The sequence below is a fragment of the Chanos chanos genome, chromosome 4 (genome assembly GCF_902362185.1).
Source record: "Chanos chanos chromosome 4, fChaCha1.1, whole genome shotgun sequence".
Taxonomy (NCBI): domain Eukaryota; kingdom Metazoa; phylum Chordata; class Actinopteri; order Gonorynchiformes; family Chanidae; genus Chanos; species Chanos chanos.
In genome coordinates this window covers 11,178,358-11,198,683 of record NC_044498.1, presented here as the reverse complement: position 1 = coordinate 11,198,683, position 20,326 = coordinate 11,178,358, and the positions used below count along the sequence as shown (strand labels likewise).

Genomic DNA, 20,326 nt, shown 5'->3' with positions numbered 1-20,326 from the left:
TCTAAGCATCATCTCTCATCTCTGACCCAATGATAAGAGTCAAATAAAACACTCTCCCTTAACTCCTATAACTCACGGTATAACACACACACAAACACACACATGCACACACACACATACACACACATACACACACACACACACGCACACACATGCACACACAAACACACACATGCACACACACACATATATTTAACATGAAAAACCTCAAGGGGGTCAAAAAAGGGTACATCTTCAGGAGAGACTGAAATAGTGAAGTTGAAAGGAGGGGGAAAGAAAAAGAGATAAAATACAAAGAAAGAGAGGTCAAGACATGGAAAAAAAAGACAGACAGAAAGCACAGGGAACATGAGGGAACAGGTGTCTGTGGATAATACTATGTGAGGTAAAGGAAATGAAACACAAGAGAAGAGCAAAGAAGGAAATTATGAGGAATTCTTGTGTGTGTGTGTGTGTGTGTGTGTGTGTGTGTGTGTGTGTGTGTGTGTGTGTGTGTGTGTGTGTGTGTGTGTGCGTGCCTTGTGCCATTTCGACTCTCCTGTCACTCATCTCTCCAGTTGCTAGGGGCTCCATGATGATGGAGCAGTCAAGGAACCAATTGCATGCTGTGGCTCCAGCTGTGCCCAAAAGCATTCTGGGAGAGACCAGAGTCAGAGGGTGTGTGCATGTCTGTGTCTGTGTTTTTTCTACAATGGGCAAAGAGATCAGAGAGGAAAGAGGTTCTCCTTCTCATTTTTCTCTGCCTTCTCACAAGACCCACGATACAGCAAATCCTTCTCTTGCAGTATAGTCAAAACAGCTATGGATATTCCTCCATTTACAGTTTTTCCAATTCATGCGGCTATGAAGCTAATCACATTTTCACACCACAAACAGCTATTTATTCAGTTCTGTAAGGCTGCATTGACATAATTAAAACAGTCTTTAAAAAAAAAAACAAATAAACAAAAACAGGGCAAAAACAAAACTACAGGTGTGTAGCCAATTTAATTCTAAAGCAAAGAGTTTACACAGCCTTCAATTAAGAAAAAAACAAACAAAAAACTTTCTAGTATCAACACCTAGAAGTTTATTTCTAGGGATATAAATGATGCTTTGAAGCTCCGCATATTTAAGACAACGATGGACTCAGTCTGTTAAAGGAATGAGACACGAGAGCATGAAGATTATAGCCTTGATGTAAAGGGTTATGTTTTCAACTGGAAGTTCTTTCGATTTCACAGTCGAAAAGCACCATTCTGTGTCATGCAAGGAAGCTTTTTCAAAAAGACAGCAGTTAAGAGTAATACTCCGGAAGATATGAAGACATCCCATGAAAAGAAAGAAAGCAGTAAGACTTCAGAAACTTTCCTTAAAATAAATTTCTAGAGTACTTGAATTACTGGAATAATCACTTAAAATGTAATTATGCGCCGATGACATCAAAAGTGATCCGAAATGTTCGTTTGGTAGTTTTGGCGTGTCTTTTTGAGCAAGGTCCTTTTTATTCTACAGGCTTTCACTGTAACACGCTATTAAGAACTAAGTGCTGCTCTGCTTTCCAAAATAGAACACTTGTTTCAAATCTGTCCTTTTCGACTACACTAAAGTAAACACCAAATCCACACAGGGAATGGGCATATTAGGCTCTTGTAATTATTTGTGTTTGTAGGTCAGCCTAAGTGATCATGTAAATGAGCCCTTGCCTACAGACCCAAACTGCACAAATGTGTGGGCACACACACACACACACGCGCACACACACAAACACACACACACACAGTGGAAGAGAAAGAGAGACAGAGAGGCTCTGGGGCATGAGGGGTCTCCATACACAGAGTTTCAAGCATTCCACACATTGTTCCCTCCCCCCCAAAATTCTATAGAGTTCTCAGTAATTCCCAACGGATTTAACAAACTACCTCCCTCTCTCCCTGTCTAAACCTTTCTCCATTTCTCTCTCTCCCTCTCACACACACACACATACTCATAGGAGGTCTATTGAGACATTAACACCCCTCCCCCACACTCGGAGTGATTCACACTCTTCAACAAAACCACCTGCTCTATTATCTCAGACACACTGCCTCTACATTTAAAGCCTTTTTACACAGACAGATACTTACAGAGATGTGCCCGTCTGCAGGATTCAAGCTCAGTGGGAATATACAGCAAGATCATCTCCCTCAGCACTACTAACACGCAGATTCCAAACGACTGCAGAGTTTAATGTGTGAATGGAGCAGATACTGCAAAAATCTAGAATGTGTTGACATCTCCAGGGCTGCAGAACGAGGCGTCAAGCTCAACCTGGAGAAGACTGAGCTTCTTCCGATCGACGCTCCGATCACCATTGAGGGTTTCGTGGTGTCCCCCTCCAAGTCAGTCAAAAACCTTGGCGTGACCCTGGACAGCTATCTAAACTTCTCAAGCCACATCACGGCGGCCACCCAGTCCTGCAGATTCTCCCTCTACAATGTTGGGAGGATCCGCCCTTTCCTTACCCAACAAGCAACCCGGCTCCTAGTTCAAGTACTCTTCATCTCCCGCCTTGACTACTGCAGCGCCTTACTGGCTGGCTTACCGGCCTGCACTGTCAGGTCACCTCAGCTGGTCCAGAATGCTGCTGCATGCCTGGTATTAAACCTCCCGAAACACTCTCATGTCACTCTGCTACTCACTGCACTTCACTGGCTTCTGGTAGCAGCCCACATCCAGTTTAAGACACTGGTGCTGGCTTCCCAGGCCACAAGAGGCTCTGCCCCATTCCTACCTTCAGTCTCTGATCACTCCATTAACTCCAACCAGATCTTTCCGGTCAACCTCCTCTGGGCAACTGGCGGTCCCCTCACTTCGGGGACCTGGCAGCCGCTCCACTCGGCCATGTCTCTTTTCTGCCCTCGTTCCGCGGTGGTGGAATGACCTTCCTCACCCAACCACAACTGTGGAATCACTCACCATCCTCTGCAGGAGACTGAAAACCCACCTTTTCAGAATTTACCTGTCGCCCCAATATGTAACCGCTCTTTAATGTTATGTTTTATATGTTATGGTATAAAAAAATCCTCTGAACTAACCTTGTCTCTATGCTGCACATTTTTTTTCTGTTTTATTGTTGCAGGATCATAGTACTGAAAATAATTAATTTGCATTCCTACTGCGATCTTTTGCTTATGCGGTAGTTAAACCAGATTGATGCAATAATTGTAAGTCGCTTTGGTTTAAAAGCGTCTGCGAAATACCAAATTGTAAAGTGTAAATTGGTTCATTTCTTGCGACTGGAGTAAACTGATACAAATATAGAAACTCCTATTCTGACTTGTAAGCTGCTCTTCAGCTGATAGCTAAAGAAAGATTTCCCCACTCCCCCCCACCCCCCCGCCCCCCCCCCCCCACACACACACACACACACACACTTTAATTCCAATATATCTGTTATCTCTCACATTCAAATGCTGACATTCTCTTAGGTATGTGTAACCATTAAAATAACCGAATAAAATAAGGATTACATGACTATGCGTGTAAGTGCGTGTGAGAGAGAGCATGTGCGTATGTGTGTCTGACCTAGACGCTCAGACCAGTTTTTCATCACTGCTACCACTGACATCCAGTATCCACCACACCAGACAAAGGCATCCAAGCAACAGTATCCTAGCAACAGCAGCCTCTGTAGTTCCATGACCCTCATGCCCCACATCTGTAGGTATCAGGATGAAGGCCCACAGGATAACACACACACACACATGCACGCACGTATGCACGCTCACACACACACACGCGCACGCACACACACACAAAAAAGGCACACAGCATGAACAATCACACACACATGGGAAACACACAAGCTCACACATACTGAACTACTACAAACAAACAGTACATTTTCGGAACCATTCAGCCTTTACCTTCTTCCACACTCACTGTTCTCCTGTCACCCCTCTAAATTCTATCGTTCCATCTCTCCCATTTTCTGTCTCCGACTAATTTTCCTTTTTTTTTCTTCCTCTCCTGTCACTTTCTATTTCTATGCTTCTCCCTCTTACTCTCTCTCTGTGCCTGCTAAGAACCAATGAAAGCCATCACTTAAAGAGAAGAGAGAACAGAAGAGAGACACAGGGTGAGAGAGAAATATTGACTTTAAAATTAATTATAAAACTTGAGTGTGACTTTGAATATGATTTTGAGCACAATTTTGTGGAAAAACCCTATATATGATAAGAAGGCCTTGGGGTAAAAATAAGTTGGATATAGGCACAATTTCAAGAAGGGCAGAATTAGCAGAGAAATTTCCAGAATATGACATAACCTACTTAGCTATGGCAGAAACATTATCAGATTCTTTAAAATTCAGACATTTTAGAATCTATTTTTCATGAAACAAGATCATTTTGTTTCATCAAACATTAAATATTACCCTATATGGGCTTTTTAAATGCATATGTAGATGTTCTTGTGTGACAGACTGTGGGGTTACTATCCAGTGGCAATTACGGTGGCGAAAATTGACCGTCAGAATAATAATGATGATAATAATAATAATAATAATAATAATAATAATAATGTACTCTATATGTGTCTCATATTATTAGACTAAATTCACCTAAGCCACCACCAGTGTGTACCACACAACAACAAGACAAAACGACGGGCAATGCGATCTACTATTACAACTACTACACTTGTCTGAGCTTTGTTATACTGACAAAATCTCTGACTGTAATCTCTGGCAAAAGTTCCTTTCTCGTGTATCTATCCCCATCTCTACTTGAAGGAACTCCTGTTACAGGAATGTCAAACTTGAATATTTACTTAAGAAATGAGTAGAAAAAGTCCATATTTGGCATATAATACAGACAGGTGCATTCAGATAACCTAATTATTAAATATAACCTAATTATTAAATATCCCATGGTAAAAGGTTAGAACAGGGAGAGAGGGTGTGAAAAAAGATTAAATTAGTACCATGACACAAGGTACAAAATGACTCATATTTACAAGACAGTTGCCATTGAAAAGAGCAAGAAAGGATTGAGTACTGAAACCTTTCACTACAGAGAAATTACACCCCTCCCCAGTTGACTTAACAGACTGCTCTTAGCAAAATCCATTTTGGAGGGGTGCAAAGTCAGAATGTTCAAGATACACAGTGTCTGTCGTTTTATAATCTCACATTTTCATTTCAGTTTATTGTGCCATACAATACCAGGTGAGTAACCCTCCTGCCATGAAATAGAAGACTGCTAAATGCTGTAGGTCTCAAAAGAAGGATTGTGCACACAAGCTAAAGGGATTAACAGAGCAGGCGCTGAGAAGGTTCTGTTTTCTCTGAATGGCAATCAGGCATATGTGGTCTGTGGAGCTTTTGAAAGCTGTAATTGATGGAGCATTCAAACCAGATGTTTGATTTTATTGGAATTAAGAAGTCAAAGCACAAACCCCAGACCATAGTCTAGTTTTATTCAGGAGCTTTTTTCAAAGTATATGCATCTGTGGAGCAAATCTGAGGTTAAGGGCTTTGTTCAAGGGCATGTCTGAAGAGAGCCATCACACATGGGAACTGAACCCACAACGCTCTGTTTACCGTGCTGTTGCCTTCAGCATTAAGCCACAGCTACTCTTAAAAAGAAAACCACACATAACCCCACACACAAGATCTTAAGCGTCGAATTTATGTCACTTTAGACCTGACCTAATGTTTGAGTGAGTGTCAGTGGATTAAACTGGGAACAGTATTAGCATCCTGACAGGAGATAGCTCTGTAAAACCACAAGCATCAATATTCATCAATCAGACAAAACACTCACGTTCATTCACTCTAACACACTAGAGACCTTAGCTGTCATGTGGCATGCTCCTTCTACAAACGCAGGCAGGCTGATAATTTTCATTATCTTCTGCCCTGCTTGAGCAGCGATGAGGTATGGAGATGGCTGCTGTCATAACCACGATGCTTTCACGTGATATTTTTAGATTTGTACATTGCAAGAAGAGAGGCCAGGTTCTAGGCGCTTTGTGTTAATAGCTATGTTAGCTATGTATGAATGCACGTCTGAGATGTTGTTTTTCCGTGCATCTATTTGCCCTTGAATAAAATTTAATTCCCACGGTATGTCGGTGAACATCCGTTGTGATAATACGTAGAGGGACGACAGGTGCTCTCGTGAGCGAAATGAGAGGGAAGGACTCAAGGAGAACTCAAGAAATTCGCAGCTGTGCGCCTGCGGCTGTCGGCGCTACAGCTTCCCTATAGTCACACCGGCACAAGAAAACCTTGAGCGCTCCAGAAAATGTCTTCGTGCCGAGAAAAATTTTAACACTGGTTGCGATACGCAATAGAATACTGTGAATAATGTGAAAACGAACTAGTGTGCTCCACCCACACATTTTGTATGATTCCATTCACATTCGAGCAACCTCTCCCTGCTTCGCGTCCTATTCATACAGATAAAATAATGTCAGGGGCTCGCATGATTGCGGTACAGTTGATTGTATGAAATATCAACATTCAAAGAGTAACAGTTTTGTCCGAGGAATTTTGGAGGGCCAAGCAATATGTGGCACCCCATAAATATCGCGAAAATACAGGTAGAGATTATGTTTCTGTTTTAAAAAAATCCATAGCATATTGTTGACCCGCCCCCCCAGCCCCCCCCCCCCCCCCCCCCCAACACACACACACACACACACACACACACACACACACTCACAGAGTTACACAGAGATATAGGCGTAGTCTTCCGCCACTAAATTAAGCGATCACAAACGTTTTCATAATGTCCTTAATCGATTGTGACATTAGCAGGCTCCTTGCCGCACGAGGTGAATAATGGCACAGAGGTCCCTGATAATCATGTAGACTGTGCGTTATATTTGATAAACATGCCAGAATGTGCTCATGCTTAAGATGAAAATGACACTTCCCATCCCCGTGCGGACCACCGATCACTGCAACACCAATTTAACCATTAATTATTTATCAGTTCGCTTAAAAGTGAGTGCCGCTGTTTCTCAGTCATCTCAAATCATCTTGATAAATATCATTAATTTCAGTCCAGATATGGGGGTGGTGCCGTCGCGTGCCGCAGGTGTCTGCATCTGGGTAATGACATTTGCCTAAATGAGCCTTGCGGGGGGAAATGGGATGCACAAGGCGAACAGACGCCGTCCTCAAAATGTATTTGTTGCTAGCACAGGCGTGCGCGCGCCTCTGAGTAGGGGATGCTCGAGGTCGGGCGGTGATGTTCTAACCGTGCCCAGCCATGACTGGTCTCAGCGAGGGAATGACAGAAAATCAACAATGAATGGATTAATGATAAGTGCGACTTCTCCTAGTTGTCTGGGCGTGGGATGACTGTTCGAATGGGTCAAACCACACTGATGTGTCTGATGCCTCAGCACGAAACGTTCGTTGGGATACACCGCTGTGTGTTAGAAGGAAGTTTCAATATCTCGGTCTGCACACTTAAGCTCTGTGATGCTACTTGTTCGATAGGATATCGACGGAGCTATCCTCGCATAGTCCATCGAGCCCACCAGCACAGACCATCCGGTCCGACCTTAAACACTGGTAGTTAACGGTTTCTGTCGGCTGCAGCTGCTATCACACTCTCATAAACCAGTAAGTGCACATGCAAGGGGAAGCGATGACCCATACCTCTCCGCCATAGTCCCGCTGATTCCTTGTTAAAATCCAGTGAGAATAATCCACAGGACATCAGTCATGATAATAGCTAAGGGCTTGTGCCACCGCAGTACCGAACGATATCTGGAGTACGCGCTGTCTCTCTGCGTCTCCGTCACCATCGACAACCTGACGTCACTCTGCGTTCAGTAGCGAGCACGCAGGGGTGTGGGAACGACGGGGTTACCATGGCAGCTCGGTAACGCCACTGGTTCGCAGCATAAGCACCGATTCATGTTTATCATTCTCCTTGCACGACACTGATAGAGTCCACTCGTGCTAAATTTGTCAAACCAGTATTTTCGCATAAAATGAAGAAGTCTCAGAACAAATGTACATCCTCCTCGACAAATCCACAGACTGTTCAGTTATAAAAATCCCGGCTACTCCCACTCAAAACAACACCTGAAATTTACCGGTAAACTCCCAAATTTTGAAACCTCTCATGTAGGCTACTATCGCCACAGGGACAAAAGAGCCACTTGGGAATGTTTGTTTTATCCATGTTTAAGAGAAAAAATTCATTAATTATTCTCATTAGTTACTCTCCGAATTTTCTTAGAAATGAAGAGATGAGAGTTAAACGCAACACCTAAGATATATCCTTCAATATATAATAAACGTGTGCAATATTTTAAGCTATAGAAAAATTGTGAAAACTTGCCAATATTTATTGAACGTGTGACTTGTATTCTCAGATGTCGTGAGTGTGTAGCCTAAGCGTTTCAGAAAACTTGGCTGTGTTTTTTTTTTAACCAAATACCACTCGAACTGAAAGAATGGAATCAAGACACACAAATTTCGCACAGCTGCAGAAGTTCTGTCGACGCTTTGCAATGTAGTCTTTGAAAAGCTTACCAAGTAAACCCATGCACGTAGGAAAGAGTTCCATACAGTTTCGTAGACCTGGGTATGTGTTTCAACCCCTAACAATAGAGAGCAGCAACTCTGTGAGATAGTAAATACAACGTTACATCAGAGAAAATCCAGATACGAGCATCTAGCCTAAAGCAACTGCTTTTTTGTAAAGCCTTTTTCCTGAACCAACTAGACAGAACTTTTAGCCATCCTGATAGATTTCATGATTTTAAACGAGCTACGTATAAAGATTTTCACGCACACATTAAACAGATATAATGAATTCTTAAATAAATTTATTGATGTGTTACCAATGTGTTCAAGCTGCTCCTTTGACACTGGATCTTTTATAAGTTTGTTTTACAAACAAATGATACCACAACTTTTAACAAACTTCGTGAGATTCAACAATATACGGTTGTTTATTATCCTGACAGGGTAAGTTTCATATTCAGAGATAAAATAACGCATTACACACACACACACACACACACACACACACACACATATATATATATATATATATATACACATATATATATATATATATATACACATATATATCCATACACACTAACAAATCTTTTCCCAAGAGTTAAAATACTCTAATCACTCTGACAACAATCATTAAAAAGCACTGAACACTTCACCTGTTCTTAAAAAATACTTCGGTAAAAACGACTGATTTGTGATTTGTACATATCATGTTTTCAACATAGCATTATACATTTTGCCATAGTGTATGCCTTTATGTATCTCTGCAGGTGAGTGTGTAAAAATCTTTGTAAAAGGCTTTTTATTTGCAATGCTGCAAATTAAAAATACTGCAACGTGGCTGCATTGGCTATAAACAACCAAAAAGTGCGACAAAGACGCCTCCCCAGTCTGACGACGTAATGACAAACACTGCTAGCGTCACCCAATGACAGTCCTCCAGCAACATATTATCTGTGCAGTTAGCAAGGCAGGCTACCTTAAACAATTATTGTCTCTACCTCTCCTTCACCTGTGTAGCATTTTAGAGATTTAGCTAAGTGTAAAGACAATATATGAGGGGTAAAATTTCATGCATTTCTCAACTTGCTCGTTTAGGCTTTTTAATGAATATAAGCTTTGTATTGCTCTGTATGCTGCTATGCGGGCCGCCATGTTTGCTTAGCCAAGTCTGCTTACGCTAAACGACAACTCTGTCGGAATTAAACTGCATTGACTTGTGACGCCATACGTGGCCGACCCGCTTTCAGCGAGCTGCACAATTGAAAGCAACACAGGAACTAATTTAAACTGTCCCTTGTTTCCCTTACCAGTGTTATGGTCGGAATGGTCATAAAAATCTGCCGTGTTTTGCAACTAGATCGACATGATTACAACCTTGAGAACAACTGAGAAACATTTTGATGCCTGAACAGTAGGAGATTAAATTGACTTCAATGGAAAGTTAAGTTTCTGTGTAATGTCATCCCTTCTTCTGTTAGCTCCACAGAAGTGTACAACCTGTAAGATCTAATGACAGCTGCAACGGTGTTGTGCTGCGGCAGGAGGAGCCTTAGGTGGCTCCGAAAGCCTCTGGTACCTGCAGTTTTCACGAGAGACGAGACCACCTACACTCAGGGGCAGAGTCCGGAGCCCCGCATTCGCGAGTACTTTTACTACATCGACCACCAAGGGCAGGTACAGCTTACGACTCCGTCCGGCAGAAAACCTCTTACTTAAGATTAAATTTGCATATTAAATTCATCACTGACAATCCGTACTCTGTCTCAAAACAGCTCTTTCTGGACGATACTAAGATGAAGAACTTTGTCACCTGCTTCAAAGGTACTGCCAGTGTGTGTAGTCTAGAGGAATGTCGGAGTCTTTCCCCTTCCCACACTTGCAACAAGCACGCACGCTGTGAAATATGCGTCATATATTACTGCAAATTTACCTGTTTCGCCATCAGCAATGATCAGAGTCATGTGCTGCTGTCTTACATTCAGTCACATGTGCCACAGTGCTCGTGTATTATTGTGAAACGTGTGTTTCCATGCAAATCCTTTGTGCTCATTAGTCCATGTGAATCATGTGTTTTGTATTAGATATAGTAAGCTTGCAACCTTATATACTAACTAGCTGAGAAACGGCTCTGTGAGCTCTGATCATTCACATCCAAACAGCACTCATGTTTCTGCTCTTACTTATCCTTCCTTTTGTATCAACTCAGAAACAGTATTTTTCTGAGTCTTTGGCAACTAGAACAGTTCTGTTTAAATTTATCTAGGTCTATAAGATGGCAGTGATAAACTATCCCCAAACATAATCTGGCCCAAACCTAGTCTACCTACGTATTTTACATAAGATTTTCAGAAAGCAAATAACAGACATCTACCACTGTCATGCATTTTGAAATATTTCAGTGATTTAAAAATATTCATCTAGAGTCAAGACAGATTGGAGAAATAAAGGAATTTGGTTTAACAAGGACTATGAAGCATAGACATCCCTTCTTGGGTGTTCACAACATGTTTAAGCCTATATTTTCAGTGCTTTTTTAAAATTAGGAAAATATTGAGGAAGTAGTAGGAAAACTTTAAATATGGTCTGACAGTTGGTTGAAGTTGACCAGGCTGTAGAGATTTCTAATCCAGCTAATGTGGAAATGGGAGAAGAGCACAACGCCATAATCGTAATTCGTCAGTCACTGTTATGCCATTAATTCCTCTGAATAGTGACCACAGTGGTATTCTCACATGTTGATTGTATTGGATAACGTACGTTGAATGAATGAATACTTAAAATGGAACTGAGTTTGAACCTATGTGTTCAGTTGTTCATTGCTTTGGCAGTTCTTATAGTTATGACCGCTCTGCATCTTACACTAAGCCATAGCCTCTTTCTCACACTTTGGCGACTTTGCTTCTCCATATCGTCAGTTATAAAAAGGTATTTGCCATTAAACAAAAAAGGACATTAATATGTGTGATCTTATTTTCCTCTTATAATTTTCCTCTATCTGATTTTTCATCCACTATTCCACAGATAAGCAGTTCCTTGTTTTCTTCTTCAGCCGCCTGAGAGCCAATCGGACTGGCCGGTACCAGCAAGACTTCCCATTTCTGTCTCTTTGTGGGAGAGAGCGTAACTTCCTGCGCTGTGATGATCAGCCTATTGTCTTCACCCACCTGTTGTCAGAGCTGGGGTCAGAGGAGCGTCTGTCCTACTGTGGGGGTGGAGTCAAATTGTCAGTCGCTTTTCAGCCAGAGGCTCTTTTCATGCATCCCCTGACTGGAAGGGTGTACCATCCTGGACCTGAAAGTGGAGGTGGTGTGGGATTGGTACGCTCTGCACTGGCCATTGATCTCAGCCCAAACTTTGAGTACCCTTCAGGACGAGACCACAATGACCCACCCAGTCACTTTACATGGGCGGGGCATCGATACACACTAACTAATGAGCTGGCTAGACATTTTGAGCAGACAACCTAGAGTGGGTTAGGCTGCTATTATAGGAGTTTGCAAAAGCATCCAGTTGTTTGGAGGAAGATTTAGTACATAGCTACTTCTGAAGTTGTTTCTGTAGCACACTCTATCAGTGTGGTTCAGAGTTGATCAGCAAAAATTATGTGCTCCAGAAATGAAAATCAAACGATGAACCGTTTGCAGCTTACCAAGGATTTCTGAGTTTGTGTGTGAGTATGTGAATGTTGGACCATGTGTACATGGATTTTGTCTCAAATGAGTATATGGGGTAGTTAGGTATGTAGAATTTGGATTGTTATCTAAATTGCTATGAATTAAAACCCTGTATATTTCATTAGACCTGCCTTATGTATTTTTGTGCATCCCAGTGTATCCTGAAGTAGTAATCATATTTACTGACACTGTATTTAAGAATCTGTCTGTTTATGTGTGTGGGGATGTGTGTGTTGGGGGTTGTGGTGGTGGTTGAAGGTCAACAAACAAGAGGTGGCAAAGAATGTGTTAAAAATATTGTCCAAAAATGTGTTTAATGAATAATCATTGTTGATGTTGTACTGGCTTTGTTTATTTTGGCACATACCTAAACACACCACTAGCTTCAATAATGGGTGGAGCCAGAAAGTAGGGTGGAGGAGAGGAAAAACGAAAGAGAATGGAGTGGGAGGGAGAGAGAGGACGAGACACCGGAGTCTACTGAAGGGGTGGAGAGCTAGTGGGAGGCAAGTTTAAACTCCATGTCCCAGAGGGCCTGGAGTATAAAGTGAGGCTGAGCGAACATGGCGACATCAGAGAGCGAAGCATGGACTGCAGCGGAACGCTCAGTGCGCGAGCGTGTGCCTCCCCTTCTTACAGACCTGTACCAGTTTACCATGGCTTATGCTTACTGGCGAGCAGGAAGACACAACGAGCCTGCCGTGTTTGAATTGTTTTTCCGGAACAACCCGTTCGCTGGTGGCTTCTCACTATTTGCTGGGCTGAATGACTGCTTACTGTTCTTAAAGAGTTACCACCTTAGTGACCAAGGTGAGTCTGAAACGGCACATCACGTCAGAGGAGATAGAAGGTCATAAACCTTCTATTTTATGAGTCAGTTATCACAACGTTTCCCTTGTTAGACGGTCGGCTGTATCCGTAATTAGTTTGTAGTAAAATCCAGAATGACACAGGATTTTACATCACATTTCTTCACATCTATCAAAATACTGAGTCGCGAAGTGCAATGTAGGCAGCTGTACTCAAACGGTTACACATAACACGTTCCAAATGGTTAAAAGGGCCCTGCTGGACCCGCCTTGTGAACTTTATACGACACCGCTGAACTTTTCGCGAGGCCTTCTCATATATCCGACACGCTTAAGACACTCTAAGGAAAATTTCTTGAAAGTCACCACGGGGTTTGCACATGACTTGAATAACGATGAATTAACTGCAGGCTACTTAGTGTAAAACCCACATATTACAGACGGACCAGCTTTTGTAACAACACGAGTAATGGTTATGTCGTCACGGGACGAAGGTCACTTATTTTTCGTAAGATGTCAGAGTGTGCCTACCACGAGATGCCTAACTTGTGCTGTAAACACACACTGACAATGTGTACTTCCACTACCAGCTACGGAAACTGGGAGTGGACATGACTGCAAAATTTCTTTTCCTCTTGTTACGTCAAGCAACGAACAGAGGTACAAATTTCAGATACACTCAGACAGTGCGTTACAATTACGTGTACCTGAAATGTACCACTTGGATTTACATCAAAACACATTGAGGGCACACTCAGCATGAACCTTCACGACACCTTAGTCACAGTGGTGTGTCTTGAGTATGATTTATTTGTGATACAGTTTTGCGTTGTGTCTGTTAAATACAGATGTGGAGTATCTACGCTCAGTACTGCCTTCTGACACTGACCCTGCTTTCTTCTCATACCTGCGGGGGCTGGACTGCTCCTCTGTCTCCATTCGCTCGGTACCTGAAGGCACTGTGGTCTTTGCTATGGTAAGGGATTACTGGCTCGGTTAAAAGGCAAAGTACATGTTTGATGTCTGTGAATAGGTGAACGAGTGAGAGCATGTGATGCCTCTGTGTTTCTCTCAGGTCCCTGTACTGGAGGTATCTGGCCCTCTGGCTGTGGTGCAACTGCTAGAGACCACCCTGCTTTGCCTGGTCAATTATGCCAGGTAGGCCCACACATACACATTTACATCCAAGGATTGTATTTATGCTAATCGCGAAGAATTTGTAATTATTTATCTTCTTATTTGGAGAGCACAGTCATCTCCTCCAACACACCTTTGTTTTGGTGTTTTAGTCTGGTGTGCAGCAACGCAGCTAGGTTTCGTTTGGCAGCTGGTCCCAGGCGCAGGTTGGTGGAGATGGGTCTGAGGAGAGCACAGGGTCCTGATGGAGGACTCACTGCCTCCCGTTACACACACATCGGTGGTGAGACATTGCCAGCAGATCCTCAGGCACACGCGCACACACACACACACACACACACACACACACACACACACACACACACACACACACACACACATAAGCATGCACATTAATGTTGCTCACAGGAATTATGACACAAGGGAGAAAATGTTCACACTGAAGCTTCAAACATAAATCCCCTTCAGCTACTTTTTTCCTTTTTTATCAGTCAAACATGTCAGAATTATTTGCATAACCCACTTACAGTTAGATTAATAAGAGTGAACATGCCTGTGATGGCGAATCAAATGGATTGCTTAGAGCATTACCATGACAGCCTGCTGAGCTGTTCCTATCTATTTTTATCTTTTAAATCAAGTTTTGCTGTTCGGCTACTGTGGTAGTGCAGCTATGCGATATCATCACCCATCAGTCATTGTTGCCTTAAAGTCTGTTACCATTTTCATCCTACAATGTGTTGTTTCTACTCTAAAATATATCATAGCTGTGTATTGTAGAGTTCTACTTCTAGAATTACTACTTCGTATTATTACTTTTATATGTTAGCAACCTGTAACACTGTAATTTTTTTTTCTCATGGGAATAAATCATGAAATAATGGTAAAAAGCAAAACATCAAGGGTAAACAACAGGTGAACATTACGCTCAAAAGATTATCTGTACTTAGAATGCAGTTTTTATGTTCATACCCTAAAGAAAAATGTCCACATTCACAGCCAGTATCTTGAGCTGTTTTCATGTCTGTGCAGGTTTTGATATGACCAGTAATGTACTGGCTGGCCGTCTGTTTGGCATTCCTGTGGCCGGCACTATGGCCCATTCTTACGTCACTTCCTTTTCCTCTCTCGAGGAAGTTTGGCCTCAGGTACAATATATATTTCTTCTGAATTATCAAGAGAAATAAGATAAACGGTATTATGAATGTAGTAAACAACAATTCAGTAATAGATGAATTCACACTTTGTTTCAGTACATTTAAGAAGGATTAGTTGTTTTTTTTTGTTTGTTTTTTTTTGTTTAGCTGGTTTTGATGACCACAGTGATTATTTAGGCCAACTAAAGCCAAAGATAAATTTAATGTTTGGCGAAACAGTGATGAACATCCCACTGTTTTTTAATTCTGAGAATGACTTGGTGTCCAATGTAATTATTCTGAGCATCATAATAAACTGTAGAACTGTTGTTGCACTGCAGTTAAGAAATGTTTTTTGCCAGCGCTGCTTATATGATGCTTTCTCACGGCAGACTCTGGTGCCTTTGGGAGGTCGTGACCCTGTTGACCTTATTTCGTTGGTGAAGGGTTGGCTGGGGAATGTGTGCCAGTTACTAGGGGCGGAGTCAGGCCGGGTCAGAGAGGGCGAACTTGCAGCTTTCTTGTCCTATGCTGTTGCTTACCCAAACAACTTTTTGCCTGTGATTGACAGCTACAACGTGAGCTGGTAATTTTCCATCGGAACAGGACTTTGCTCATATTCATACGCCTTATTTTTTTATACCACAGCTACATTAAATCACATGTTATCTTTGATCCTCTCACACAATTCAAAATTTCCTTCTTTGTCCTGTCCTCTTGCTCACAATTGTTACTGATTTTCATATGCATGTTAATGATGGTGATGTGCAATTATTTATACATTGTGACATTTGTCACTTCTTTTTATGCTGCATTATGAGACAGGTGTAGGTCATGTTCCATATGAGGAGGAATTTTATTTCCTGGGAGAAAATTGTTGTGATTTACTGCATGCATTGCTGATGATTATTTAAGTGTGGAAAAGTAGTGCAGATCAACGACAGTATTCCTCAGAATGGGTTTATTTCTCCTCAGCACTGAAGACACTTACAAGTGCTCACCGACATTCAGTAAGTACTTTAAACATAGGGAGGCCCTTCTTGTTCTTTAGCTCAGGAAGAGATAAGGTTGTACATCATCCTTACAGTAAACAATAGGAAACTGTGAATTAAACTAACTACTAGAACGCAGCTAAAAATGCCCATGTATCACATTTATGGTAAGAAAGCATAAGATTATTTGTCTCGGTGAGCTAGCTAAGCAATGCAAATAGGTAAAACATTGTGTGTCAGTGTATTAATTTAGTAGACTGACATTCGTTAACTGATTTGTATACTTGTATGTACTGTAATGCATATGACTGTCAAAAATATTATGACAAGGGGAGATGTAGGTATATGAACTGAGTCTCAGGTTCTGAGGAACAATGCTATTGCTCAATGAGAAGTCCACATTCATTAGAGCTTTCATTTGATCCAAAAAAAGCGTTCCATGATTTTTTTTTATTTGATTGATATACTGCTATTATAAAGCACTGCTAATATAAAGCACATGGTAATGCATGTTTGAACAGCCTGATTAATCTTATCAAAGCGTTTTGTTTATTGTTGAAGCATTTGTTGATTAAATTATCCCATTACTTGAGTAAGACCTACAGAACTGCATTTGTAAATATCTATATGTTTCTGTATGTTTGTTGCAGTAGTGGCTTGCTGTGTTTTTGTGCTGTTGCCCTTGCTCTGTGTGAGCTAGGGTACCAGCCAGTGGGCGTGAGACTAGACAGTGGAGACCTCTGCAGACAGTCAGTGGAAGTGCGGCATGTTTTCCAGAAGTGCAGCAACCAGTGAGTGTTACTTCACAAACATCTCATTAAGATTTGGTCACACAACTCTTGTGTAACTCTTCCATTCTCTTGCCCTTCCTGTAGTTTCTCTGTTCCTGGATTCCAGTCTCTGATCATTGTTGGCTCAAACAGCATGTCTGAACAAAGTCTAGCTGAACTAAGCAAAAAGGTCAGCGATCAAATTCATCCTCTCAATTCAGTCTCTTGTTTATCAGAGCTGTCGCTCACCTCCCCATTTATAATTCATAACCTTAATGAGGAGCTGATGTTTTTTTTCACTGCTTTAATCTGAACAGTCAAATGGATTCTGTAATGCAGATCTTGGAATATGTCCTGAACTATCATATGCCCACAATTCACCCATGAACACACTCATGCATGTTGTTTGTTTGCGCACACACAGATGTTTAAATTGACAAGAACCTCAATCCAACAGACTTCTGGTCTTACCTCATTTGGAGAGCACTGTATACAATGTTGCCTCTTCAGTAAGGTGCCATTTGATCCATAGAGAAAAGCAGATAACTAATGATGGTGGAGTGTGAGGGAGGGAGTTAGAAGCACCCTTATCTCAATATGCCCTCTGTTTTAATTACACTCGTTTAGTGAGATGAGTGAAGGAACGGAAGGGAGACTTGCCAGGATAACCACTTGGAAGCTCCCCCTCATTTGTACAATGAAGCAGTCCTGTCAGCCAAAATGAACATCACTCTCTAGCTGTTGCTGTTTTTGTCTGTGATTCACATGTTGGTAAAAAAAAATATGTATACCAATAAATCTAATGTCATGATAGGAAATTCAGAAATAAATCAATCATATCATTGAGGACATACAATCAAGTAGATTTATATTTAATGATTTACTATAGTTAAGTTGATAAGCAGCAACATGCAAGAATGTTGGAGGTTGTACAGGCTTATTTTTCATGCTGTCACCAGTCACAGCTATAAGAAATGTATATCAATAGTTATTGTTCTATTTGGGCTAATTGGTTCAAACAGTTTCATTTCCACTCTCTCTGATTCTTATTTAGGATAACGAGATTGACGTGGTGGGAGTTGGAACTCATCTTGTCACGTGCACACGTCAGCCCTCTCTAGGCTGTGTGTACAAGGTAATCCTTGTAGTTCTGCGTGTTTGCTCGCATATGTAAACACACATTCGCATGCTCTCACAGCTATTTTTGTCTGCAGTTGGTCGAGGTCAGAGGTCGGCCGAGGATGAAACTGAGCGAGGATCCAGACAAGAGCACACTGCCTGGTCGAAAGGCTGTGTACAGGCTGCTTGACTCAGACGGTGAGTTTGTAGGTGTTATAAATTCTGGGCCTAAAAAACAAGCTCTCAGGTATAATAGATCCTCTACCACATCACTTTCACTTATACTCGTCTTCTTCTCCACCAGGACATCCCTTCCTGGATCTGATTTCTCTGGCTGACGAACCTGCCCCTGAGGCGGGGGTGTCATTACAGTGTCACTCCCTAGAGCAGGCCCAGATAGAACTATCAGTCACACCTGCCCAGGTCACCACTCTGAGAATGGAGGTTTTTTCTTGTGGGCAGGTAAAAATCTATTCTATTTACTCCTTAATATATTTCAAATTGAACACAGAATTACATATGTGTGTGTGGTTTTTTTTTTTTAATTTTTTTTTTATAACCAGTCTGACCATAAGTATGTGTATATGGTTAGCTCACGCTCCCTCTGAGTGGCGTACCTCAAAGCCGTGCCTATGCCCAGATGTCCCTGCAATCCCTGCCTGCTTGCCACAAGAGACTACAGGGACCAGAGGCATACACAGTGAGTGACACACAGGCACCCCCACCCATGACAGTCAACACAATATTCATAATATTAGTATTAGTCTCTTAATCTCAAAACTATGGTGAGTGCATGTGTATTCATTATGCCTGTGTCTGTGTCTCTTCCACAGGTGGCTCTATCCAAGAGACTCCATTCTCTTATCTCCGATATCACACGAGGAAACAGCAAAGGCAGTAACTTTATGCTGCCAAACTGAGTCAGTTGGATGCAATCATCAGTGTCTGTTCGAACTAACAAAGACTCAGTAACAACCCAAAGACGCCAAACCATTTTCAGATTCTGATTGTAACTGGATAGGCTCATGTGGAACATGCCTGTGTATGCCCATCATGTATAACTGACTGTCTTAGTGTTCTTAAATATTTACCCATTGATCTCTGAAAATATGTTGATTTTAACATACAAACAAGGTCCTTTTGCTATTATAATGGGAACTTTCTGTTGACTTCCATTCACCTGTAACTAAAGATGAATATGCATAACGCCAGCCATATCAGATAATATTTAAGAGCTCTTTGTTTTTATAGGCATATCTTTCTTTAAACTTATTTCCTCAAAAGATTAGCTTTTTCAGCCATTCATTAACTGGTGGGGACACATGGTAGACATGAGCGCTGTAAAACTTAATACACACTTATTTGATATTTATCAACAGTTCTTATAAGAATTTTTCTAATGGACATAGACACCCAGTGAACAGCAGTGGGAATTCAATGACTGTTATTAAAATTCCGTTGTGGTGAAAACATCCTCATGCTTTAAGTATGATGAAACGGTCTTCAGAGAAGAATTCTGAATCACCTGGAGGAGGAGGAGGGTTTCTTTTCTTTTTCTCCTTTTTTTTCTCTTCCTCAGTAGGTAGAATTTCTCCTTGTGCCATTGGATTGAATAAGGGGTGGATTTGATTTCCGTATAGTTCGGCTGATTTCTGAACTGAGTTTGCTGCAGACTTGGATGGTAGATGTATACCAAGTGATGTTGCTTGATCAAAAGCACAATCTTTCGAAACCCGTGGAACCTTCCTCAGTGCTTTCTGGTTTGCTGACCTCATTGCACACTGTGTCATGCTTGTATCCTTGTTCTAACTTGTAGGGATTTGTTTATGTTCTGTTGATATCCAGGGAATAAAGCAGTAAGATCTCTGTGCACACCACCTTTAAGTTACTTCTTTAGTTTAAAGCCCTCACAGATCAGCTGAATCCCCACCGTTTTGGTATATTGGTGGTTGTGATAAACTGTAGAACTATTAAAGATTTGGCAGTGCTGATTCAGACTGAGAACGAGTTTTAACAGTGATACGCTTTTATAAAACTTGTTTGAAAATTGTCCTTAAAGACTTGCTCCCGAAAAGACAATGAAAAAGCTGCGTTACACCAGAGTCACACGCTCTCTCCGAATAACGGATTGGGACAAAACCTTTGTACTCGTTGACTCCTCCCGACAACCG

General features: G+C 41.6%; 2 protein-coding genes across 2 annotated transcripts; both read left to right on the top strand.

The window, feature by feature from the left end:
• The first annotated feature begins 9,481 nt into the window (after nucleotides 1-9,481).
• Nucleotides 9,482-12,324, top strand: c4h8orf82 (chromosome 4 C8orf82 homolog). The gene is made up of 4 exons (XM_030771906.1): nucleotides 9,482-9,577; nucleotides 9,997-10,192; nucleotides 10,291-10,339; nucleotides 11,540-12,324. The coding sequence occupies exons 2-4, from the start codon at nucleotides 10,028-10,030 to the stop codon at nucleotides 11,983-11,985; spliced, it is 660 nt and encodes a 219-aa protein (XP_030627766.1). The 5' UTR covers nucleotides 9,482-9,577; nucleotides 9,997-10,027; the 3' UTR covers nucleotides 11,986-12,324.
• A 377-nt stretch (nucleotides 12,325-12,701) lies between these two features.
• Nucleotides 12,702-19,993, top strand: naprt (nicotinate phosphoribosyltransferase). The gene is made up of 13 exons (XM_030772483.1): nucleotides 12,702-13,002; nucleotides 13,850-13,977; nucleotides 14,077-14,159; nucleotides 14,291-14,421; nucleotides 15,171-15,286; nucleotides 15,667-15,860; nucleotides 16,917-17,057; nucleotides 17,142-17,226; nucleotides 18,091-18,171; nucleotides 18,251-18,353; nucleotides 18,460-18,617; nucleotides 18,748-18,855; nucleotides 18,989-19,993. The coding sequence occupies exons 1-13, from the start codon at nucleotides 12,756-12,758 to the stop codon at nucleotides 19,073-19,075; spliced, it is 1,662 nt and encodes a 553-aa protein (XP_030628343.1). The 5' UTR covers nucleotides 12,702-12,755; the 3' UTR covers nucleotides 19,076-19,993.
• The last annotated feature ends 333 nt before the right edge of the window (nucleotides 19,994-20,326 follow it).

What these genes read in the sequence shown, in the direction of transcription:
- c4h8orf82 (XM_030771906.1), top strand. Translation starts at nt 10,028, where the DNA reads ATGACAGCTGCAACGGTGTTGTGCTGCGGCAGGAGGAGCCTTAGGTGG. An exon ending in ACATCGACCACCAAGGGCAG is followed by an intron (nt 10,193 to 10,290) that starts GTACAGCTTACG and finishes GTCTCAAAACAG; the next exon opens with CTCTTTCTGGACGATACTAA. An exon ending in CTTTGTCACCTGCTTCAAAG is followed by an intron (nt 10,340 to 11,539) that starts GTACTGCCAGTG and finishes ACTATTCCACAG; the next exon opens with ATAAGCAGTTCCTTGTTTTC.
- naprt (XM_030772483.1), top strand. Translation starts at nt 12,756, where the DNA reads ATGGCGACATCAGAGAGCGAAGCATGGACTGCAGCGGAACGCTCAGTG. An exon ending in TGCCTGGTCAATTATGCCAG is followed by an intron (nt 14,160 to 14,290) that starts GTAGGCCCACAC and finishes TTGGTGTTTTAG; the next exon opens with TCTGGTGTGCAGCAACGCAG. An exon ending in TCGAGGAAGTTTGGCCTCAG is followed by an intron (nt 15,287 to 15,666) that starts GTACAATATATA and finishes TTCTCACGGCAG; the next exon opens with ACTCTGGTGCCTTTGGGAGG.